This window comes from Monodelphis domestica, chromosome 3, assembly GCF_027887165.1.
Source record: "Monodelphis domestica isolate mMonDom1 chromosome 3, mMonDom1.pri, whole genome shotgun sequence".
Lineage (NCBI taxonomy): Eukaryota > Metazoa > Chordata > Mammalia > Didelphimorphia > Didelphidae > Monodelphis > Monodelphis domestica.
Window position 1 is genome coordinate 193,318,055 of NC_077229.1, and position 25,554 is coordinate 193,343,608.

General features: G+C 38.6%; 1 protein-coding gene and 1 long non-coding RNA gene across 3 annotated transcripts in view; one reads left to right on the forward strand and one right to left on the reverse strand.

Moving 5' to 3' along the window:
- The window catches only part of SLC22A23 (solute carrier family 22 member 23), a 277,033-nt gene extending 273,659 nt beyond the window's left edge, over positions 1 to 3,374 (reverse strand). The window contains exon 1 of one of the 2 annotated variants that reach the window (XM_003340677.4): positions 2,603 to 3,374. In XM_003340677.4, the coding sequence (XP_003340725.1) occupies positions 2,603 to 3,280 (678 nt within the window). In that variant the 5' untranslated portion in view covers positions 3,281 to 3,374. The remainder of the gene's footprint in view (positions 1 to 2,602) is intronic. The other variant, XM_007488028.3, reaches the window with a different exon arrangement.
- Positions 3,375 to 15,174: 11,800 nt separating this feature from the next.
- Positions 15,175 to 18,664, forward strand: LOC130458359 (uncharacterized). The gene is made up of 2 exons (XR_008917588.1): positions 15,175 to 16,500; positions 17,188 to 18,664. It is a non-coding gene; the product is annotated as an uncharacterized LOC130458359 (long non-coding RNA).
- The last annotated feature ends 6,890 nt before the right edge of the window (positions 18,665 to 25,554 follow it).

The window sequence follows — 25,554 nt, forward strand, 5'->3', positions numbered from 1 at the left end:
CACAGTACTATATAAAAATTTCAACAAACATCTTATGAATAAAACCTATTTGTAGTAATAAGGATTTTTATAAGAGCCTTTATTGTGAATGGGGAAAAGGTTATACGAGATTGGTAAATTGATTTTTTTTCCCTCAAGTGGAACTTTGAGACCCTCCCCCCCAATTTCAATATACATAGAACCAAACAAAATGTTTTTCCCTGGGTGTTGGGCTATGCCACCACACTTCATGAAGGAAGTTGCGATGTTTTGTGACCCACAGTTTCATGACTGATCATAATGTACCCCATATTTGTGTGTGTGTGTATAAAAAATACAGTGTTACCACTTAAACACACTGCAAAAATTGGCTCCAAAATGTAGTTAAGATATAAATCCCTTAAAGGTATGTTATGAAACTAACACTGGGAACCACAGTTCTTTATTAAGATCAAAAATGCCCATTAAAGATCAATTTATTCCTACTACGAAAGTTCTTAAAAGAACTATATTCTTAAGCATCCTTTCAGGGGCTTCAATGCCTCCACTTCTCCCCACTCCCCCACCATAATGTTTTTCTATTTGGATCTGCTCTAAGAGTAAGTTCAGAATGATTTTTCAAATCCCTAATAAACTATTTTAGGATTGCCCTCCCTCTACTTACAGCTGAGTATTGAATCCCTCCTTCTTGAATTCTTCTAGTAAAGATGAGAAGCTATATTGACTAGTAATTCATATTTTACCTAGTTCTTTCTTGGCATGCCCACTGCTCTCTTCTTGGCCTTACCCCTAAAAGCATGTATACATAGACAAATATGCATATAGATAAAATACAAAAATTCCTGACTGTTACTTTTAAAGGCATTATAGACACACTTTCCTTAAATCATTTGTCTTCAGCAGTAAAAGAAAAAAAAAAGCTCATTCTCCAATGCTGAGCTAAGTCCAAGAAACACCTAACAAGATTTGGTAGGCTCAAAGATATAAGGAAAAGGCCCACCACACTAGTAAATAGATTCTATAAAGCTAAGTAGAATTGCAAGGCAGTAGATGATCCAAACAAAGTTCCCATAGGATAAATCATTTTCACTGAGTTCAGTGAGCACAAGATTAAGGGAATGATTATGATGATGTAAGAGTTTCATCTTACACTTCCATGAGTTACAATTGTTTACTAACATGCAGAAGAAACATGCATAAATTGACTACTATGAATGGTTGGGGTTTATCTTGGCACCTAGATTAGCTACTGAAAGCCTCCAAATTGCACATATAGCTGGGGAAGTTAATATTTTCCTTTAAATGCAAATAACTACTAATTGCAGGACAGCTTTCATAGTTTAAGTAAAAAAAAAAGAGAACTATGGCAGAAAAGCATAGTGATCTTTATTTAACCCAGTTATCATAGTTAACTTAATGCTTTGCTTTTCCAGACACAGGCCTAATAAATCATAAGGTTCTCAGAGGCATCTGCCATCAAGTACTGGAATTAACATTCAACACAGAATAGAGCATTTTGTCAGATGAAGGCAACCCTTGATTAAATAAAAAGTTTAAAGTTCATAGAAAAAAATTAAAATTCTCTCTTCTGTAATTAAATATTGTTTTGCAGACAAACAAAAAGTAATATAGAGCAGTAAATTGAGATTTTAGAAGGTAACAAGTAGTATATCCCATACCTATAGATTGAAAATCATGGAAGATTAAGCAGAGAGATCACCCAAAGATGTGTCAATTTTAAAATTAGAAGAGGGAGCAGCAAGGAGAGAAAGATATGAGATTTTTTTCTTTGATAGCTCCAGCTAAATAATACCCTCTGGGTTTGCTTCTGCAGTAAACTTAAGACCATACTTCCCAAGTATGTACATATGTATATATATAAACACACATGTATACCTATATAGGCATATACAAGTATCTATAGTAGTGCATGTATATGCACACAAATATATTTACATTATTTTAGTTCTGGAAAATAAATGTGCTTTTGGAAGGAAATGCTACTTCTCATAAAGAGCATCTTTTGACACCCAAACTGTCTGGAGAAGAGAACAAAATCCTAAATAGGTGATGAGCTTTCAGGACTGACCCATCTATGGTCCCTTTGAGTTTAGTTATACTGTACCTAAGATAGCTTGATAACACAGCAACAGTTTTTTTCCGAGTATAATACTGCGCACCTCTGAAGTTAAGGTGCACTGTCCCTGATTGGTGTGGGGAGAAGGGGGAGGGGGGAGAAAAAAGAAAAAGATAGCAGCTCAGTGATCCTTATTTCACAGAAAAGGAAATTTTACTAAAGAAGGAAGAAAATATTATGTTAATGAGATGCATATGCATATGGAGATATAGACTCATTTTCAGACTTATGGTCCCTTCGACCTTCTTTCTCAGGGTTGCCTAGAGGACTGCGTTCGAGGCTCATAGTCCATACATTGCTAGAGGTGGAAGTGGAGGGGGGAGTAGACACAGATGATATCTGGACATAACGTAAATTTCAAGAAGGTAGGTGAGGCAAGGGTGGGGGAATAAGAGGAAAAGGTTATTGATTACAGAAATTGAGGTTTGGGGGAGGGGAATAGGGTACACTTCACAAGATGTAGGAAGTAAAAAAATTCAACCTTACCTTGCTGACTACATTTTGGACAAGACCGGCTCGGATGCGGTAGTGCCATTGGTGGCATTGGCAGTTACTGGAGTTGTGGTCTTCCTTGTCGGGAGGAGGCTGCAGAGGTAGCGTGTAATCCACCTCCGCTCCTCCCAGGCTACTATTGCTCAGGTTGCTCGCAGGTCTCCAGGTGGTCGTGGAGAAGGTTGCTGGGGTATTAGTCCAGTTCCCAAAGTCACCGATGCCCACTCTGCCAGTGGCTGTGGCCCCCACGAAACCAGCTCCTTCCTGGGACCCCCGGCACCAGAATTCCGGCTGGTCCAAGAGGAAAGAGTCCGAGAACTGGCTGAAGCCGATAAACAGCGCTGGGATCCAAGTGAGGATCACCAGCGTCTTCTGGTAGCCCCCGCCCAGACCCCCGAGGAAGGGAAGCACCGACCCGTCATAGTCCAGCAGCAAAGGACTCGGTGCTGAGGACGAGGAACAACAGCTGGCCTGTTGGGCGCCTCCGGGGCCCGCAGGGGCCGGGAGAGGCGGCAGAGTCTGGATGTCCCCCAGGTCGACAGCCGGACCCCCCAGTGGGGCAGATGCAGCCGCAGCCTCCCCAGCCGGCAGGGAGCCGTTCTCCTCCAGCGGAGGCTGGTGGCGTCTCGGCCCGCTGCCCCCTCCCGCCTCACGTCGCCGGTCTATCGCCATCCTCGCGTCCCGCCACTCGGAGAGATGCACATAGAGAGGGGGGGGATGCGAAAGAGATGCCACCGGTGCCACTACTGCGGAGCCTCCTCCAGCGCCCTGACTGCCTCAGCCAGAGGGCAATGCCAATTTGGGAATAAAAAAATAAAATCTGTGGTTAAAAAAAAATCCTCCCCACCCCTCCTGGGTCCCCTCTTCCTCTTCCTCCTCCTCCTCCTCCTCCTCCTCCCAGGGAAAGAGTGCTGGATCGCGGAGCGCACGGCCAGGCGGCCGCTGCGTCCCGCCGGTGTCGCTCCTAGCCTCAGGTCAGTCTATGCGTCAAGCCGTGCCCATGTCGCCCTGGGCCGGGCACCCGCTGCCCGCTAGCCTGCCCTCCCTCCCTTGGAGCCGAAAGGGCTCGGAGCTAAGCCGCCGCCGGGGTTGCTGCTGTCGCCGCTGCTGGTGCTTCTGCCCGTCCTCCGGCCCGGCTGCAGAAGCTCTGCCACCCGTGGAGGACGGACGTGCCGCTCGCCCCGGCGGCGGGCAGGGGTTCCGGGGGGCGGGAGAGGCCGGCGCCCGGGAAACGGGACCGCAGCCTGGCTCCCCCAGCTTCTTAGCCGCCGCCGCCGCCGCTGCAGTCGCAGTCTCTGCGACCCCGGCACATCGGCTTTTCTTGGCTGTGGGGTGCGGACGGGCAGCCAGAGGATTCTCCTCCTTTTTCTCCTCCTCCTCCTTGAGGAGCGGGGACCCGCGATCTGTAGAAGCCGAGCTAGGCTGCGGCAACCAGGGGAGGAGGAGTCGAGTACCGCTTCGCTCCGCTCCGTAAGCCGGCGGCGCTGCGCCCTGGAGGAGCCGGCTCCCGTGTGCAGCCCGGGAGGGGGGGAGGGGTGGTGACGGGGGAGGGGGCGGTGCGGGGCGGGGGAGGGACGAGGGACGAGGGAGGGGGGAGCCCGGGAGCGAGCTCCACTCCTTCCTTCTCCGACTCCCCTCCCGTCTTTCTTGATTGAGCTCTGGACGCCTCCCGGAAGCTAGGAGCTCGGATCCCAACCTGCATAGCCGGCCAGTCTCCTTCCCTCCTACTCCCCCACCCCCCAAGCTCCCGCCCCGGGGCCGGGGCTCTCGCCTCCTCCTCCTCCTTTTCCTCTCGCTCCTAGAGGTGTAGGTACAAGCAGCCGCTTCGGCGGCGGCAGCCGCACCTGCTGCTCCCGGCTTCTGAGCATCAGCGCCACCTCCAGTCCACTGTGCGCCTTCTGCGGGATTGGGGGGCAAGCGGAGGGCGGGGGAAGAGGGATGTGGAATGGAACACCCTGATTCTGTCAAATCCGAGAAACTGAACAGTAACACCCCCCGCCCCCTTTACCCTCATCGCTGATATCTTTACTTCGACTCGCAGAAGGTGTCAGGGTTGGAGAGGAGGCAAAGGTCAGCTGAGAAAGGAGAATAGAGAGAATTAGGAAAGGGAGGAGTAGACCTGCTCCCCCCTCAAGGTCTGCCTTGCAGGGTTTTGGAAGAGACTGGCTGGGCAATTTTATGGGTGATTTCTGTGCCGTAGTTTTGGTCTTGGTTTTCCCATTCACCGGGAGATAAACCTTGATCCCACTCCTTGCTGCTTTCTCCCTGACCTCTGCACAGTCCAAAGGTGTGTAGAGGCTCGACAGAGCTCCTTCCTCTCCCCAGGAGCTAGAGAAGCAGCATGCTTCGAGCTCGGAGAGATGCTGTCTGCCTCGAGCTAGCCAGTTCTCTTGTTTTCCTTTGGTAGGGTTTGCTTTCTGCAAGCCAAACGTCAGTCCATATGTAGCAAAAAGGGACAGATGCATCTACCAAGCTGATCTGTGGCTACAAATAACCTAGGAAGGGCAGAATATACCTCTTCAAACCTCTGATCACCCCCCCCCCCCATCTCCCTGACCTATACACTACTAAACTCCCAATTCTTTTTTTATCTTCCACCCGGAACAATGATAGTTTTAGGCTAATGTTTAAAGACTTATTTTCATAAAATGTTAGTTTTGTGATTTTTTTAAACGATTGACTGCCAAATAAATAGCTTAAAGTCACTTTTCAGACTCAAGGTATGCTATACATTTATGCATGCACAGGAAAGCTACCCAACACCCTCTTTTCCTTTCTCCCTCACAATCCCCAACCTTGAACAACTCTGCATAGATATCAGTTCTTTTGGCTCACAGTTCCATTAGCATATTTTCTGACTGTCCTCAGAGCACAGCACAAATGATAATTACCCAGTACCTTTCACCCAAGAATCCCTACGTGCTGTTCAATTTTGATATTGTTTATTAATGGAAGACTGAAGTGGAAAAATCTAGCTATATATCAGCTTGGGATCAAAATTATGAGGTAAATAGGTATATTTTTTCACCAGCAATTCTGAATAGGGTAGAGATTATAGGGACCTTAGAGATTTAATTAAATTCAACAAGAATTTATTAAGCATCTGCTATGTGCAAAACCCTGTTCTACATGAGAGGGATACAATAAAATAAAATTGTTACTGCCTTCAAGGAGCTTATGTTCTGGAAAGAAATATAACAACTATCCTTAAAGTAAATACAAAGTAACATCAGTAGGAAAGGTAACCATCAGGCCCACCTCCTTCATTTTACAGATAAAGAAATTGAGCTATACCCCATCTCCTCACCATTACACTCTCCAACTGCTCAGGAGCAAGGCCAGACCTTGAATTGCCTAAAGTCACACAAATAGAAAACAGTAGAATTAAAATTTGAAGCCAGGTTTTATGATTCCTGTTATCAAAAAGACATTAAAAAAAAGCTACATACATCTTAAACTTATAGTTTCATTTATGCAGTACATTCTTGCTGAAGATTCCTTACTGTTGCATAGCATTTCTTTGTTATAGTGTATACATATATTAAGTAATAATGAAATATTTCTGATGATGGCCTGTTGGGTAGAGGAAAGTCACAGGCTTCCCTGAATGGCTGGAAGGAAGAGATTAGATAAACAGAAGATGTCAGGGGCCTATGGGCTGGAAGAAAGTTCAGAGACTGAGGAAATCCTTACTAAGGTCTAAAGAAATACAAAACCACTAGGGAAATGGGTGTTGAAATTATATTTAAAGACATGTATATGGCGATAATGGGCACTGTGCATATGGAAGTGATAGTCTTTTCTCTGTCAGTGATAATTTTGAATAGCTTCAATTCTTTTCCTTTGTGTCAGCACTTCAGTGTGTACGAATTCTATTTGTCCTTGTAATTTTTTTTAAATAAATAACTTCAAAGAATTTCATTTGCCTAAGTTTGGGTAGCAAAACTCAACAGGATGGGTTGTATCTATCCTTTTTTATCTTCTTCTTTTCCTATAAAGTAAAAGGGGCCAGTGTGTATCCTTAGACCTACTCACAACTCCATAGGACTTTTTTGACTTAAAGTCATGGACAGATTGAAATCTTTGTTGGAGAAGGAAGTTCCCACTTTGGGAGTACTTGACCTTAAGAAATTTCAGATCACTTATATTTACATATCTTCTCACAAAAAGTTGTTATTCTAGAAGGTTTTGACATATTTAAAATGTCTAAAAATCAAAATACCATTTATTCTCAGAATATTGAAAATAGCTTCTTTACATGTGACAAAAAAAAAAAGTTCTTTTGTCAAGTACTTTGTGTACCAGCCAAGCAAACTTGTTTCCTTTGTTTAAAAAGAATACCAGTAAAAGCATATGGTGATACATTGAACCCATTTTCTTTCACTTTTGAAACCTGGAAACAAAATATAATCTACTTCTGAGATCTATAATTACTTATCCTAAATTTCAGACTATCCACAGTTCTATTAAAGTTCACGCTATGTAACTAAAGTTAGGCTCAAAGGTAAAAATTTCTTCAATACTTCAAGAATGTGTACTTTCATCTATGGGGTATTCTTTTTATTTATTTATTTTTTGATATTACAAATAATAGTTCTTCTCTAACTCAAATACTCAAAAGAGCAATGATTAAGAAATTAGAGAAGGGTCTGTTTCCTTACCTGGGAAATGAAAAAAAATTGAACTAGATGACCTCTGAGGCTCTTTGTGGTCTAAATCTTTGTTCCTGTGGTTTTCCTACACATGTGCTACAGCATAAAGGGAGAGGAAAAATCAGGTCTTCTATTGAATCCACTACAAATTTTTGTTGTACAATCTCAGCTGGGTCCTCATTGCTGCTAGGTAATCCTATTATACCTCCTTTATCAACTCATTATCCTACTTTTTTTCATTGGCCCTTCCAAATCTTTTCATCCCTCCTTAAACTTCCCATAATTCTCTCTCCCGTATACTCTCCCCTGAGAATCTTAATTCATACTTTATAGAAGAAATCAAGACTGTTCACATTAAATTCCCTCTTCTCTTTTCTTCCTTATCTCACATCACTCATACATCTCTGCCACTATCTCTTTCTACACAAATGTCTCACATGATGATGTGGTCATATTTGTTACGAAGGCTATTTCCTCTTCTTGCTCAAGTAATCCTATTCTATCCCATCTTCTCTAAACCTGTTGTCATCCCCATTCTATCAGTTACTTTCAATCCCTCTGTCTATTAACTCTTTTCCTATTCCCTACAAACATGTCCATATCTGCCCCATCCTCAAAAAATTCTCACTTGATCCTTCCATCCCTGCTAACTATTGTTCTATGAGGGGCCATCAACTGATGTTTCTACTTCTCCCCTCTCACTGACTTCTTAACTTCTTAAAATCTAGCTCCTGACCTCATCGTTCCAACAAAACTATTCTCTCTAATGCTCTCTACTAGTACTCTTTTGCATCCAAATTTCTGGAGCCAAATCCAATTTTCTCAATTTTCATTCTTTGACCTCTCCCCTTTGACATTGTTGATTACTTTCCTCCTTGAAACACTCTTCTCTAGGTTTTTAGGACACCATTCTTTCCTTGTTCTCCTACCTTGACCCCACACCCCTTTTGAATCTTCTTTCCTGGATCCTCTTCCAGATCATGCCCTCTAATGATAGGTATCACACAGGGTAATGTCCTTTCTATCCATCTATACTTCAGTTGGTGATCTCATCAGCTTCCATGTATTTAATTACTATTTCTAGGTTGACAATTCTCAAATCTTCCTATTCTGCCCTAACTTCTCAGCTGACTTCCAACCTTGCCTCTTTAACTGCCTTTAACATATCTTAAGTTGGATGTCCAAAGACTCCTTAAACTAAACATGTTCAAAATGGAAATCTTGATCTTTTCCCTTAAAACTCTTCCCTCCCCTGCTACTGTAAAGGAAAACATCATCTTCAAAGTCTCTCAGGCTTGCAACCTCAGTGTTAACATTCAGTCCTCACTATTTCTCTTCCCTCCCCCCATATCCAATTTATTATCAAGGCCTGTTGATTTTACCTTTATAACAAATCTCAGATATACTCCCTTCTTTCTTCTGATACTTCATTCACTCTAGTTAAGGTCCTGATCACCTCACATTTGCATTACTGCAATTGCCTACTGGTGGGTCTGCCTGCCTAAAGTCTTTCCCCAGTCCAATCATTCTCTAATCAACCTCCAAAGTGATTTTCCTAAATCATAGGTCCTACCATGTCACCTCCCTAGCCAGTAAAAGGATCCCTATGCCCTCTAGGATCAAATACAAAATGCTGTTTGGCATCCAAAGTTCCTCATAACCTAGCCCACTTCTACCTTTGAAGACTTTTTGTAACCCTTGCCTTCTGTCTTAGAATCAATAGTAAGTATTGGTTCTAAGGCAGAAGAAGATGCTAATAACTAGGTAATTGGGACTAAGTGACTTGTCCAGAGTCACAGCTCAAGGTATCTGAGGTCACATTTGAACCCAGGACCTCTCATCTCCAGACCCATTTTTCTATCCACTGAACCTCCTAGTTGTCCCTCTTTCTAGTCCTTTTCTCAAAAACTTTTACCTTCTTTCTTAGAATCACTACTGTGTATTGGTTCTAAGGCAGAAGAACAGTAAGGGCTAGGCAATGTAGGTTAAGTGACTTTCAGGGTCACACAGAAAGTGTCTGAGGCCAGATTTGAACCTACGCCCCTGTCTTGAGGCCTGGATCTCAATCCACTGAGCCACACAGCTGCCTCTCTTTCTGGACTTCTTAAACCTTACTCCCTGCCATGTACTCTTCAAATCAGTGATAGTGACCCTTTTGCTGTTACTTAAAAAAAACACTTCATCTCTTGACTTCAGGCATTTTCACATACTGTCATCTTCCACACCTGGAATGCTCTCCTTCCTCATATCTGCCTACTACCTTCCCTGGCTTCCTTAAAGCATCAATAAAAATCTAATATTCTACAGGAAGCCTTTCCCAACCTCTCTTGATTCTTGTGCCTTTCCTCTCTTAATTATTTCCCATTTATGATGTATATATGTATATCATGTATATATTATTTGTAAATATTTGTTTGTTTGTCTTCTTCTCCATTAGAATATGAGCTCCTTGAGATCAAAGGCTATCTTTTGCTTCTTTTTGTATCCCCACTGTTTTGAACAGTGCTTTGGACCATAGTGGATGCTTAACAAATATTTATTGACTAAAACCCTGGCTAGGTAAGGTTGTCAGAAATAACTCGTGTATTTGATTCTTTTTGCAAATATATTCATTCCTTTTTTGTACGGAGAAAGGAGAATAGGAGATGCCAAAAGACAGATCCCAAACTTTGTGTTTCCATGAGATTTTGAGGTCATTATATATTTGAATATGATAATGTATTATTTTTAGTGATTGAAATATTAACTCAGTCTTCATGAGGGTAGTTGATTTTGACAGAACTAGTCAGAAAAAGGTAGAACAAAATATTGCTACTTTTTCATAGAAGTAATTAGAACTTCCTCATATAGCCCAATAAGAAAAAGGATAGATCTGTAAGGGAAGGTGTTTAATCATGAGTCCAGCTAAGTTCACTCATCATCAAACATCTCAGGGTCACAAATGTAACTGCAAAGTTTTTCACCTGAAGCTAAAAGTTGAAAGTGGGAGGAGGGCAAGAGGATACAATACAAGGGAGAAATATTATCATGATAGAAGAGAGTCCTGTTACAAGTAGACAGGGCAGACTACATACAGCCTTTCTCTTCTACCTTGACTACCATCTGGGATAAAGCTCCAGAAGCTCCATTGGCTCTGTTGTCCTCAAGTAAAGAAAAGAAAAGAAATGTTTAAACTATTCTGCAAAAAATAGATATTAGCTAGCATTTATATTGCACTTAAGGTTAGAAAAGCACTATAAACAGGATCTCATTTGATCCTCACAACAAACTGTAAAATAGTTGTTATTGTTATTTCCAGTTTGCAGATGAAAAAAAGGAGATTGAGGGACTGGTTCAAGATCACACTCTTCATAAGTGACTAAGGCCAAATTTACAAGCGTTCCAATCCACCCATAAGTTGGCAGATGGTGACCAAGTATAAAAATTTTATTAGCCCTTTGAGCTCTGACTTAAGTAACAAAATTAACTAGCTCTTTAATTGTACTCTAAAGTAATTAATTAAGGGAACTAGCCAACTGTACCTTTATTTACTAATTTAGTTTTAGTTTGTTTTTTTAGAAGAGAAGTGGTTGGCAGTTTAGTCAGCCTTCAAGTGAAGATGATTTGGGTTCACGTCTGTCATCCAACACATATTGATTGTGTAACTAAACAATAATTTAACCTCTTACTGCCCCCCCCAGACAACTTTCTAAGGCTATGTCAATCAACAAGCATATTAAGCACTGAGAAAAGCAAAAAGCAATTGTTTGTGTCCCCAAGAAACATGCATTTTCATAGAGGAGATGAAATGTAAAAAACTAGCTACCCTATAAGATATCTACTGAGTAGATGAGGGTAATCTGAAAGGGAAAACAATGAGAGAGGGTTCCTACAGAAGGTTATCTTTAAACTGAGTCCTGAAGGAAGTCAGTGAAATTAAGAGTTGAGGGAATAGAGCATTTCAGTCATGGGAAACAGCCAGCACAGAGACTTGGAGTTGAGAGATGGACTATCCTATTTTGCATTTGGCCTGTATAGCTGGATGGTAGAATGTGTGAAGGGGGTAATGTGGAAGAAGTGTGAAAAGGTAGGAAGGGATGAAGTTATGAAGAGTTTTAAATGTCAACGGACTTTATATTTGGTCCTGGAGGTAAGGGGGAGCCACCAAATCTCATTGGGGTGGGGAAAGAGTGACATGTCATGTAGGAGAATAACATTAGCAGCCTAATGGAAGATGGATTGAATGGGGAGAGAGAAGGCAGGGAGACCTATTAAAAGTCTACTGCCATAGACTTAGTGAGAGATGATCAGGGTTAGGTTACAGAATAGTTTGGTAATGGGCAGTGGTAAAAGAAATTTTCTCATAAGCAATTTCTCTTCACAAATGAATCGTAAGTCCATGAAAATAAAAGTTTTTAGAAGTGAAACTTCTAAATCTGAATTGACAGAAGGAATTTCCTTACCAGGAATTTCCCTTGTACCAATAAAACCAGTTAATATAAAGAGGTGAAATCAATTTGGAAAAACAAAAAAATTTCATTGAGTTTTTTAATAGTGAAAATTTTATTGTTTTATTGTTTCTGAACAGTAGTGATATAATGTTTTTTTTAAATTAACTATATTGATTTTTTCAACTTTAAATTACCTTCTGTGTACTAGGCAAGAATGATTTGCTAATTTGTCAGTAGGTCCATTTTTTATCATAGAATCACTGACTTGACCAAGTGTTACAGATGGAAGGAAGGGACCTAAAAGATAATTTAGCTCAACTTTCTTACTTCCCCAAGCCCAGAAAACTGAAGTCCAGAGAGGTTAAGAGACTTGCTCAAGATCACCTAGCTAGTTTATGCCAAAAACTATTACTAAAATTCAAACTTAAAAAATTCATTTTAACCAACCAAAATTTATCTTTTCACTCTCCCACCTTAAACCTTTTTTTCCCTACAAATGAGAACACAAAGAAAACAGATCCCATTACAAACATGTATAGTCAATCAAAACAATTCTCCAGAGTAGACATATCCAAAAAAACATTCATCTCATTTTTCATTCTAAGATCTTAACTTCTCTATCAGGAGATAGGTAGCATATTTTATCTTTAATCCTCTGGAATCCTGATTGGTCATTATGCTGATGCACAATAGTATTCCAACACACTTATATACCATAACATGTTCATGTATTCCCTGATTTATGGGCACATTCCTATTCTTTCTTACCTCAAAAAGTATTATAAATATTTTTGTTCATGTTCAAAGTTTGTTTTGCTTGGGACTAATCACTTTTATTCAACCTTCCTTCTGACTACTTACTCCCCTTTCTCTATTTCCCTGTTGAAGAAAATGTTTTCTGTAACCAACTGTGTATATTTGTGTGTATGTATTTTTTCTTCTAATCAGTTCAGGTTAGAATGAGGTTAGTATCCCTCTATTCCAGCGGTTCTCAACCTGTGGGTCGCGACCCCAGCAGGGGTCGAATGACCAAAACACAGAGGTCACGTAAAGCCATTGGAAAAATACATATTTTCAATGGCTTTAGCCGCTGAGAAATCACGCTACTTTACAGCAAGATCTCAGAAAGAACAGGGACCTGCTGCCTGCACATGGTACTAATATTAGTTACCTATCAGCATCCCTCCCCCTTTGAGGCCTGGAGACCGGACTCAAACAGAGACCCAGAGAGAGCACCCGGGTGCTGGCTCTGGAGGGGTTAAGAATGAGTCCTGGAGTAGATAACTCCTGGAGAGGATAATGGAGCCGAGTAACCCCAGCAAAGTGAAATCTTAGCACGAGCTGGAGGGAGACGAAAGGAAGAAGAAGGCATCGTCTGCAGACCCCCTCCCCAGGCAGGACTTACCTTCGCACCTCAGCGCTCAGGCTGCCTCCTGCTGGATTAATATTTCTCAACATATAATTAAATATTGTTTTTGTGCTTAATCACTATGTTTAAATTATGTTTGATTTGTAGCAATGAGAATACATAATGCATATCAGGTATTTATATTCCGAATCATAACTATAGCAAAATTACAGTTTTGAAGTAGCCAACAAAATAATTTTTCGGTTTGGGGTCACCACAACATGAGGAACTGTATTGCAGGGTCACGGCATTACAAAGGTTGAGAACCACTGCTCTATTCTCTCCACTGTGTTTGTATGGATGTCTACTTGTACATCTGATAATTTCCTCTAAACTTCTTTCCCTTTTCTCTCCAGTAAATGCCTCTTCCCCTGTCTTTCCTTTTTTTTTCTATCATGAAGCTCTAACGTTATCATTCCAAGACCTTAACTAATTAGCTTCCCTCTATCACAGTTTTCAGAGGGTATATATCTCCCTCTATTTGATTATAAACAGTTTATCCTTGTTTAGTCCCTTATAGTTTTTCATTCATGCTTACCTTTTTTGTTTCTCCTGTGTCTCCTATGTCTGCATTTCAGAGTTTCTGTGTAGCTGTGGACTTTTCACCTGGTCGGCTTAGAAGTCTTCTGTTTAAAAATTTTAAAAAATTCTCCTTTATTACTATGAATTTGACAAGCATTAAGAAACATTAGCATTCCCACATTCAAAGAAGAGGGGAAAAAATGGACCACATATGGAATTGTGAATCTCTATTACATACACCTTTTAAAACATACACACACGTATATTTGTTTAACTTCATAGTTGCAACACAGCTTTGCTTGTCTTTGTCCCATTCTACATTTTCTTTTGATCTCTTATTTGTATTTTTAAGTGATTCATTTAAAATAAATATTCTGTTTTATTAAAAGTCTATTTCTCCCCCTATAAAATTATGCTCAGCTTTTCTGGTTATGTTATTCTTGGTTATGAGCCTATATCTTTTGTCTTCTGATATATCATATTCCAAGTTTTCTGCTCCTTTAGAGTGGTTCGCTCCTTTATGAGTGATTTTTTTCATGGTTCTTTTGCACTTGAATTATTTCTTTCTGGCTGTTTGCTACATTTTTTCTTTGATTTGTAAGCTCTGGATTTTGGTTATGATCTTCCTGGAAGTTTTTGTTTTGCTCTTTCTTTTAAGAGGTAACCAGTGAAATTGTCTATTTCCACATTGTCCTCTGTTACAGAAGAGGTCCTTATCTGGGAAAAGTTGAAGGAACAACCTCATCACACTATACCAGGATGTCCAAGAGAAAATGTTTTTGAAAATAAAACAACCACAAAGGGCATCTGAGACCTAAAATGAAATTTGTGGACATTAAGAATAAATTACTTAAATGCAAAAGGGCTTTATGTTAGTTAATGTTGATATTCATTATTGTATTGCTTTGGCCTTTTGTTTCACTCATTCTGGATTCTAAGTTCTTTTTCTGTTTCCTAATGTTTTTATGGATATTGTGTCAAGATACAATGGATAGTGAATAAAAATTATGTCCCTCCAAGTTTTTTCTTCTTTGGCCATGGGGGCAAATAGTTATTCAGCTAAAAATGAGAGGGAAAATGTTAAAGGTTAATAGATTTCTAATAGCTTTTGTGATATTCATAATTGCTTTAGAAAATTAAGATTCTGGAATGGTAACATATGCCTGAAAGTGACTTTGCAATGTTCTAACCCCAAAAGTTCAGCATGCCATAAAGGATGCCCACACTTTCCTCCATTTTATTGAAGTTGCATCTTGGTACATTCCAAAAGATTGGCAATATATTTATTGTGCTTGGCAGAAGTTTTTCACATTGTCCAATCATCCTCCTTCCCTTTTTCTTGAAACATTATGTAATCCTGTACTCTGTTCCAGTCACTTTGGTGTTGGGATAGGGTCCTTGGGGTATCCAACCCCCTTTCCTCTGTACCTACATGTGTTTTTGAGCTCTCTCACTGAAAATAAACATCTTTGCTATAGAGCTATATGCTTGATTGGTATTAGAACAACTTAAATATATATTTTTTAATATCCTAAAAGTAGAGAACTAAGAACCCATAGTTCTGCCATCTATTTATAATGATTTAATTGACAACTGGAAGTCACAAAGAGGAGAGATTCCTAATATGTCACCTCCTTGGAGAAACTTTTCTGAGTTTGAATGTCCAGAGGGCAAATTCAAACAGTCTATGAGCCCCAGATTACCAGAGAGAGTTGAGGGAGAAACTGCTTGCTTTGGATGGCTGGACAGGAGGTGGGACATGCAAAAAATATTCTCGGACCCTGGGAAGAAGGGGAACAGAGGCCCTTGGGAGTATTGTTTTGTATGGATACCATGTCTTCACCAATGCTGGGGGTTTGAAGCCTTTATTGCTTAGCCTGTTACAAATGAAATTAGATGGGCATTTGATAGTTGTGCCCACCCTCATTAGCAAAATATATATTGGTCATTGTAATCTTTAATGCTTTATTCTGTTTTAGATGTCATCTTAAGCTTTTCCCTACTTTGTGCAAATTGAGAGTCACTGTATTAATTCTTTGTGTTTTGTAAAAATCCATAAGGATTCACCCTGAGAAAAGGAGAAGAAAGGAAGTTCCACACTCCATGGTGGTTGGCTTAATTCTTTGGAGCCTGTAATGTAATTTTCATTGTCTGAAGAGATGTTTGGGGCTTAGATTTGTATGGACTCTGCCACTAATGTGGTCTGTTCCAGAATTTAGTGGTAGAGGAGATGACTTCACATCCAGTTGGAATGGGAGAATTTTTAGCTGTGGTAAAGTCAAGTCTTAACTTAGTAGGAAAGCCTGTCCACCCTATGCTGTACTAGAGGTTTAGAGCACAACCATTATGTGAGGGTAGCCCTAGGCACTTTGACAATTATAACAGAATTAAAAATGTTTATATTATAAGGGTTAGTACTTTATTACATCTTTTTGACTCCTTCTTAAACTTTGGGATAGATTTTAAACTGTCTTTGAGGAGAAAATACTAGTAGAAAGGAAATGTTAAATGAAATGGAAATTTTTTTACTTTTCCTGGGAAATTTCTTGAAAAATTTTATTTGCTAGCTAATTTATTGCAATCATTTGAGAGCCTTGAATCACTGAAGGCCTGACAAATTGTTTTGTTTGGACAGTCAGTATTGGTGAGGAAAGATGAGAAGAACTGTACATGTTTATCTGCAGTGTGAAATATGTCCCCAGTCTCTTAGTTATGTTTGTATGTTTTCCTAATAGGTGGAGGATTTTCCTTGCCAGCCAGGGCCAGAGCTAAGTGTTTGCAAGAAAAGATTTCCCCCACCTGGAGAATTCTGAGAGACATCTATAGTGACAGATGAACCATTTCACAAGTTCAATTGTTTCTCAGCTGTTGACTGTTTAGGTAGGTTCTTTTGCATCTCTACTGTGACCTATTAAATGTAGTTAGCAGAAGGGCTATCTTGACCTCACAGACCTCATGGTTGGATCAGATCTTGTGATATCTCTGGAAACTCACTTTACCTAGAGTCCTTTAATATGATCAAGTATTAATCACCCTTGGATCCCTTTGATCTGATCAGATGTTAATCACAACTAGAACCCTTTGATCTAATTAAATACTAATCACTCTCCCCTGTTACTATCCTTCCCAAGTACTCCTTCCTGTTGAAGCCTACTTAAACCCTGCCCTTTCTCAGGCATTCCTGAGCTCTGGTGCTGTTTGATGATCATGAATTGCAATTCCCTTGCTTTAATTGCAATTTTGGTAGTCTTTGTTAAGATAGGTTAACAGTTCTGACCACCTCCAATTTTGTGGTGTGGTAGAACATATCAACTGGATTATTAAAGTTCAGCTTGACAAATTCATGAATAATTTAAATCTGCCTTGGCTTAGAATTCTTTGCTTAGTTTTATCCCCTTTTGGAAAGTTTTCCCTTTCACTCTTTGAGATTGTCCCTAGGCACTGGTTGCCTCTCTTTTCCTCTCTGGTGACTCCCTTCCCAACAAGCCTTCCCTTTTTGTCCTTTTAAAGGGGACTCGCTCAAAACCTTCATGTCTTAACTATCAATGTTTCCTTGTCATTTCATAGAGATCCATCCTTGGATCAGTCTACCTTATATTTGGAACTTTGGGCCTGAGTCTATTGGAAAAGACACATGCATAAGGATGCCCTGAAGCCTGGGGGGAAAGGACCTTGCCAAATCATCCCAACACTGCAAAACTAAAGAGAGTTGACAGCTGATGCATCTATCTCGGCTAAAGAAGTCTCCAACTCTGAGAGGATAGCCCATTCCCCTACAGGATATTTGAAGCTCTGTCTGATCCAGAAAAAAAAAAGAAGAAGAAGCATATGACAGCAATGGACTCTCCCAAGGCTTTGGACATAGGCTGATTATCCTGTGTTATGGTCCCTTCCTCAGAGAATTTTCTTAGTATCCTACCTTGGTCAAAGTGCCTTTAAGGTTGACAGATGTTTAAGCCTGAGAACTATGAAATAAGGGCTAGCCTCACTTCTAACTAGAGCGGAGAAGTTTTAAAATAAGTATTTTATTAAGGGGCAAATATATTATAACAGGTGAATATTAATGTTAATCTGACGTGTTGTTTCTCTAAATTTTTGGGTAAGTTATCATGCATTCATTATCTACGTAGAATTCCAGAATGTAATTTTCATTATTTCTGATGTAGATACCTATATCAGGATGAGCTTAGACTCTAGGAAAAGGATTTTGAGACCTGGTACTTAACTGTAGATAAATGGATATTGATATAGGAACATGAGGGTTATTTATAGCCAGCCCTAAGCATGATTAGTGAAATTTGCTATTTAAGGTTGAATCTTATAGGATTAGAATTGATATTGTTCTGAGTATTGTCAAGAAATGCTATTGAGCCAATGATCTATAATGCCAGCAGCCTTATTGGAGTGACATCTATGAACTAAAGATGAAATTCTGTCTCAAGAAAAGAATAATTATTGTCATGGGCTAGGGTAGGATTCTCTTTATTTGATTTCCCCAATATGATATTTCCTCTTTAATGGACAATTTTCCCACCTGGTTCATTCTAAGCCTGGTTGTGCAATATTGCTGGCCCCCATGTGGAATTGATATGTCAAGCTAGGGGAGTATTTCTATAGCTATATGTTCCTCTTTTCCTTTCATGGCAAATTTCTAAAATCAGTATGGGTGATCAGTCTTTAATATGCTAATGCTGGAACACATTGAAGCTACTGTAATGATATAAAGGTGATTAAGACTAGCTATTCAAATTGCCAAGTAGATGAATATTTGGGTTTGTCATCTGCTACTAGTTTATAAATTCATATGTAACAAAGTGTCCTTGAAATATCTAAGTGTTGGGGTCAGCTAAGTGGCCCAGTATATTGAGAGCCAGGCCTGGAGAAGGGAGGTCCTGGGTTCAAATCTGACCTCAGCCACTTCCTAGCTGTGTGACCCTGGGCAAGTCACTTGACTCCCATTTCCTTGCCCTTACCACTCTTCTGCCTTGGAACCAATAACCAGTATTGATTAGAAGTCAGAAGGTAAGAGTTAAAAAAAAAGAAATATTTAAGTGTTATGGGAAAAACTGGACAATGCTGGTGTAATTTGTGAAACTAAGACGTAAATTTATTATTTAGAGAGATTAGCGAGGTTAAATTAGATATTTTAGAGAAGAACAACTTATGGTCTAGTGTTACTTCAAAGAGACACTCCATTTTTACTTGGATTTATTTAATATGGGATTAACTTTTCTTATACAAAGAATTCTCTGAAATACAAACAAATTGTACCAGGGCTTAAAAGGGATTTGAAAGAAAAAATTGAGAATAGGGGTCTATGTGGGTAAAATATTCAGTTCATTTGAGCATGATTATAGCAATACTTACTTTATTCAGGCCTTCTACCATGGCCCTTTGTTAAAAATAAGCATTGTTTGGGGGAATTCATTTGTTAGACTCACAAATGTGTTGTTATTAGATCTTTAGCAACATCTCATTCTCCTTGGGGGAAATAAGAGTTCTAAGGGTTTTCATGATCTTGAAATTCAAATATTATGATGGATGGATGTAGTTCCTTTTCATTGATATATACTTGAACAAGCACTTTCATACAGCATAATATAATATTATAAATTAAGTATCTTGGGTTCTCTTCTTAGAAAAGCAAGAAAGTATAGGGCAGGAGGGGGAGATTGCTTTGTTTAATAATAAGATATTAAACTAGAATTGTTTTGATTTACAATTATCTGGTGTTTGTTTTAAAGCACATTTGTGTTATTTTAACCTTTTTTTCTTTAATTGAACTTTGTTTTGTTGTCAGGTTTATAACTGGTAGTCTGTGCTGTTTTTAGCTTTTGTATTTTTACAGCTTAGTATTCTTTAAATGTTGTCTTAACTGTGCAACTAAGGTGTTTTTAGGCAAACTGCATTTCATATCAAGTATGACATGTAGCATATATGTTACATATATTATATATATAAGTAATTTCTAATGAAAATGTAAGAAGAGGCTGCTAAAAAATGGCTAATGAAGTTAGCTTTTACCTCTGTTCCTTGCATCACTCTTAGATCATTGTATAACCAGAAGGTTATATGAGCTAGATTCTCATCGATTCTTTTAGATTATTCCTTCAACCTGTTGCTGGCAATGATAAGATCTGCAAGAAATCTTTTCTTTGAGCCCATCTATTGCAGAATGCCTAGGAGACGAGATTTCCAGCAGACCAGATGATTTTAGTCTCACATTGTCTTGGAAGATGGCCACAGTGTTGGGGAGAGGAGATGAGGATCGGGGATCCCAGAAATGGTCTTGTTCAGCACTTTCTTCACTTCTGGCAGCCAGGTCTGACATGTCAGGCAGGACTACATGAACAGAGGACTCTAGTGCAGGGGGTTCTAATTCAAGGGGCCAGTCTCATAAGAAAAGGCAGAAGCCTAAAGTGGATTACCAGCAGGTGTTCACACAGCACATTGACCAGATATTTATCTGAGGAGAGAATGTCCTACTTGTCCAACTTGCCCAGTGACCAGCTGAACTTTATCTTGTTTTTAAAATAAACTACATGAAGTTGCAAACAAACAAAAAAGAACAGAAGATGTGAGAGCTCTAAGATATGATGGACTGATAAAATGGACATTTCACTTCTTCCCTATGCATCATTATTCTTTGTAAAGCTGCTTGTTTAAGAGGACTGCCCCCAACAGCTACTGGCAATGCTTGGTTCCTGTTTATGCCGTGGTCAATATCCTTTGCAGCTAAACTCAGGACTAAGGTGACTAACATGGTCTAGCAGCATGTGTGATTCCTTGGTGCTTCTTTTGGTCAGCTATAGAATTTATCTTAATAGGGGGAAATGTTGAATGCAACCGCTTCTATCAACTGACATTTTATACTTTATTGTCCCTTCCCAGACCTAAGAATTGATTGAGGACAAGTACCACTCCTCCCAATCCCTTGGCTGCTGGCTGTAGCCCCTTTCCTAGTCTATGGATTTTTGGTTATTATTTAAAACATACTAAATCCCTTCTCAAAGTTGTGCCTCCCAAAAGTATTTCAACCCATGCCCCTGTCCCTCATGAGTACCAGAGTATCTCTAGACCCCCCATATTATAATCTTCTTGATTAAAGGACTTTTATTTTTACTACTTTGGTAGTTTTGTTTATTCAGGTTAACAGTCTCTTTCATCTTCTCTCTCCAAGCTAGGAGCTGACTCTATCCTATATTGAAAGAAATCTCTTGGTTGGAGATTCCCAAAGGGGAGTGCTCCTGTTTGAAGACTCCCTAAAGGAGGAAAAGCTGACAATTGAAGCTCTTCTTTCTCAACAACTCTTCCCCCACCCCTCTTCACATAGGACAAGACTTTCACCTCTATCAACAAGGAAAGAGATCCATACAAATGGGCTTTGGAACAAGGGTGACCTTTTTGTTTTCTTTTTGGTAAAGACATTCAGATAGTCCATTGATTCAAACCATTTTCCAGGTTAAATATTTTTTCTTTGAGATACCTTCCTATCACTCTTATTTTCTCCCAATCTTTTGAATATCTTTTAATGTTTCTGTTTGTCTCATGGAAGCAGTGAATCTTCTATTTGGTTTATTTTAATTTTTAGGGAGTTTGTTGCTTGGACAAGATTTTGTACCTCTTGAGCCAAACCATTAATTCCCATTCTAATTCCTTGTTCCAAAGCTCTCATTTCTTTTCCACTCTTTTCTTCAAGCACTCTCATTTCATATATAAAAATATTTTTAACTCTTTTTAAAAAACCCGCCGTTTCATCTCCTGTAGACTCAAGTTGAGGATGTGCTCTCATTTTTTTTTTCCCTCTGAGGTAATGTGTGGTGCCCTATATGGGTCTGGGACCCTTTTCTTGTCCTTTAACAAAGCTCTTAGTGTGTGCTCCTTATGTGGCATGCCCCTGGCTGTTCCCTATCCTCAGTGTCTACAGATCTCTGTCTGCTCCCTATCCTGACCTGGCTGGACAAATGACTCACTTAGTTTCTTTCTGGATTTCCTCATCAATATTTGGACTGATATATCTTCTTGATGTTTGAAGAAGTTTGTGGATGAGAACTCACTGCACTGCTTCCTACCCTCCTGCTATCTTGGCTCTACCCATCAAATCTAGATTTCTATATGATATATTGTAATCAAGTGATGATTTAATGACAAAACTAAAAACTGATTAGGAACAGAGAAGGAATAAATAATAAAGATTATATTCTGATAGTCCAATGAAAGGGTTTTAAGTTAATTGGATTAAGTCCATCTTTTAATGATGTCAAAAATCCATTAAGATCAAAGGCAAATATCTATATAAGTTTTTGATACAGCCATGGTTCTGGTATGTCTTTTATATGCATAAAATACTATTCCCAGAATTATAAAAAAGGTCTCAAATATTGTGAAGGCTATTTTTCAAAGCCAAAGATGATGGAAAAAAAAAATCAAGAGACTTCAGCTCTCAGGCCTGCTATAGTAATAATTAGCCTGGGATTTTAGATATGTATCTTTACCTCTCTGGGATTCAGTTTTCTCATATTTTTCACATTTAAAATGAGCTAAATAACCTTTGAAATCACTTCCAAAGCTAATATTCTCTTACTATTTATTTATTATTATTATTTTCTCACTCCTTTTTCAGTTTAAAATTCCTGTTTTGATATATGCATTTTGGAGGATAGAATTGAATTTTTTTAGAAAAGTTTTTTTCTTTTTTTGTTTGCAGCTTTTCCCTTATGCTTCAGTAGCCCTTTTAATGAATTCAATCAACAATTAATTATTAAGGGGCATCTAGGTGGTTCAGTGGATAGAGAAGCCAGCCTGGAGACAGGAAGTCCTGGGTTTAGATGTGACCTCTGACATTTTCTAGCTATATGCCTCTAGGAAAGTGACTTAACTCCAATTGCCTAGCCTTTGCCAATCTTCTGCCTTGAACCACTTGGAACTATTAAGTAACTTAGTATGGATTCTAAGTCAGAAGTATTTTAATAAAAACAAAAAACAACCAACCATCAAACATTTAGAAATCCTCTACTATGTGCTAGGGGGAATGCAAATATAAAGAATAAAAAAATCTTTATTTTCAAGGAAATTACATTATAATTGGAGAGACAGCATGTATATATATATATATATATATATATATATATATATATATATATATATATATATATATATATACAATAATTTGATAGCCAGGTCCTGTGTTATATATATATGTAAAGAATATAAATATCAAGTGAATAAATACAAGGGAGGGAATCTGCTAGCATTTGAAGAGATCAGAAAAGCCTTTCTGTAGAAGTTAGTATTTGAGCTAAATCTTAAAGGAATAGAGGGACTCTAGAAATTTCATAATTTTTATGTTAGTGTAGGAATTATAGGTAGCGTATAAGATTTTGTGTGTGTGTGTGTGTGTGTGAGAGAGAGAGAGAGAGAGAGAGGGAGGGAGGGAGAGGGGAAGAGGGGGGAGGATGAATGTGTGCTTATTAAATGAAGAGTACCATTTAAGTCCAGGAAAGGGGGCATATTGAGATCTCCAAATAAACAATATTTTTGATGTGTTTACTACATCACCCAGAAAGACAAGTTGTGTAAAATTAAGTGATTTTATGGAGTAGCTGCTGAATTAAGGATATATCTAAACAGTCTATATCAGGAGTAAGAATCATAAAATGAAAATATATATATTGGAAAAGTAGCCTTAGGAAGATCATGAATTAATGCATGAATTGGGAAAATTAAGATTGAAGACCTTTAACTAAGGGTTTGTTGAAGTATCATAAATACTTTGAGAGTCATAAATACTTTGAGAAATAAATAACATTGTATCTAAGCAGATAGAAAATTCTTTAGTTAGAGACAAGCAGAGTCACTAAGCAGAGCCAATGAGGGGCCTTATTTTCAAACTTATTTATATTTTCAGGCTGTAGAATTTCAGGGGCAGGGAGGGGCATGAAATTTTGTGCTTATTGACACTAAAACTTTTATAGTCTTATAACTGGAAAATAATCAGGATACAGTTCTGAAAATAATTTATTTTAAATTACTTCAGGAGGCTAGATACGAGAAAAATGTGATTCTATAAGGTATGGCAATTGATTATGCAGTTTTGGTATGTTATCTCCTAATTGTCATTCTCTTCAGTGAAATCCATGATTTGTTTCTATGATTTGTTCTTTGACCAACCAGTTTTGAAGAATTAGATTATTTAGTTTCCAATTAATATTTAATTGGCCTTTCCACATACCATTGTTGATGATAGATTTTATTGCATTATGATGTGAAAAAAAGCTATACTTATTATTTCTGCTTTTCTGCATTTGGTTGTGATGTTTTTATGCCCTAATACATGGTCAGTCTTTGTATATGTACCATGTGCTGCTGGAAAGAAGCCATATTCCTTTTTATCCCTATTCAATTTTCTCCAGATATCCATTAACTCTAACTTTTCTAAAATTTCATTCACTCCCCCTACTTCTTTCTTATTTATTTTTGATTTGATTTATCTAGTTCTGACAGGGGAAGGTTGAGGTCCCCCATTAGTATAGTTTTCTGTTTCCTCCTTCCAGAAGACATTTTCTAAGTCATTATTGGTCTACTGCCTCCAAACTGTTCATAAGTGATTTATAGTGAAGTGAGGGTAAGAAAATAGTTTAAATCTTAGATCCTTAGAATTTATAACTGGAAGGTCCCTTAGAGTTCATCTGGTCCAACAGTCTCATTTGTGAATGAGGAAATTAAGAAAAAAGAGTAAGTGGTTAGCCTGAGGTCACACAACTCATTACAAGCAAAGCTAATTTCCCGCTCTTATGACCTGTAGTTAAATGCTTTATTCATTACACTTACACTGTCCTTTTGCTTGAGAAAATATTTCTCAACTGCAGCTTTGAATACTTCATAATGCAGGCTTGTCATTGTTTCCCCCCTTCTAAATCCTTTCTCCCATTCCCCTTTATTCTTTCTAATAACTTACTTTTTTCTTCTTCCATCTTACTATTTACCCAATCTACTAGACTTCCCCTCCTTTGGTTCTATATATATATGATGAATGACAGTATTTATTTCAATATTTCAACATATTTGCAATCTCATTGATCTCTCATCAACAGGGAAGATAATGATCCATCTAAGTCTTCTCTTCTTCTTGAATTCCCATCCTTGACTTCCCAGAGTTGGGCTTCACCCATTATATTGGAGTCCTTGTTCTAGCCTAAGGGCTTTTCACCTGGACTAGAGGTCCATAAACATGCTTTAAAAAAATCAAAATTTGCTTGTTATATTTAAATACCCAGTTTTCTTTTGAAAACTGACTTTATATCCTTTGATCATTTGTCAATTGGGGAATGGCTTTAAAAAATAAATTTGACTCAGTTCCTTATGTTTTTTGAGAAATGAGGCCTTTATTAGAAAAACTTGCTGTAACATTTTTGATATTTTCTGGTAATTTTTAAACAAAATATGGTTTTCTTGTTTATTCCTTTCAATTGGTATGCTTTTGCTTTAGCTTTGTCAGAGATCATGATTTTGCTTTTTTTTTTTCCTTCAGCTGAAACATCATAAATTTGCTCCAATCCTTTATTTTAATGCTGTGTGTCTTCCTGTTTCAACTGTATTTCTTATAAACAACTCATTGTTGGATTTTGTTTGCTAATTCATTCTGATATTTTGCTACTGTTTTATGGGTGAGCCCATTCCATTCCCATTCAGTTATTACTGTGTATTTCCCTGTATCTTATTTTCTTTTTTTATCCTCTCTTCAAAATTCTGATGTTCTTATGACCACTGCCTTCCTTAATTTTTCCTTTCTTTTATCACCCCCCCCATTTTTAATATACTTTTTTCCTCCTTACTCTATTGGGTAAGATAGATATCTGTATCCTACTAGTATGAATATATTCTTTGAACCAATTCTGATGAGAATGAGGTTCAAGCATTTCCCAACACCTCTGA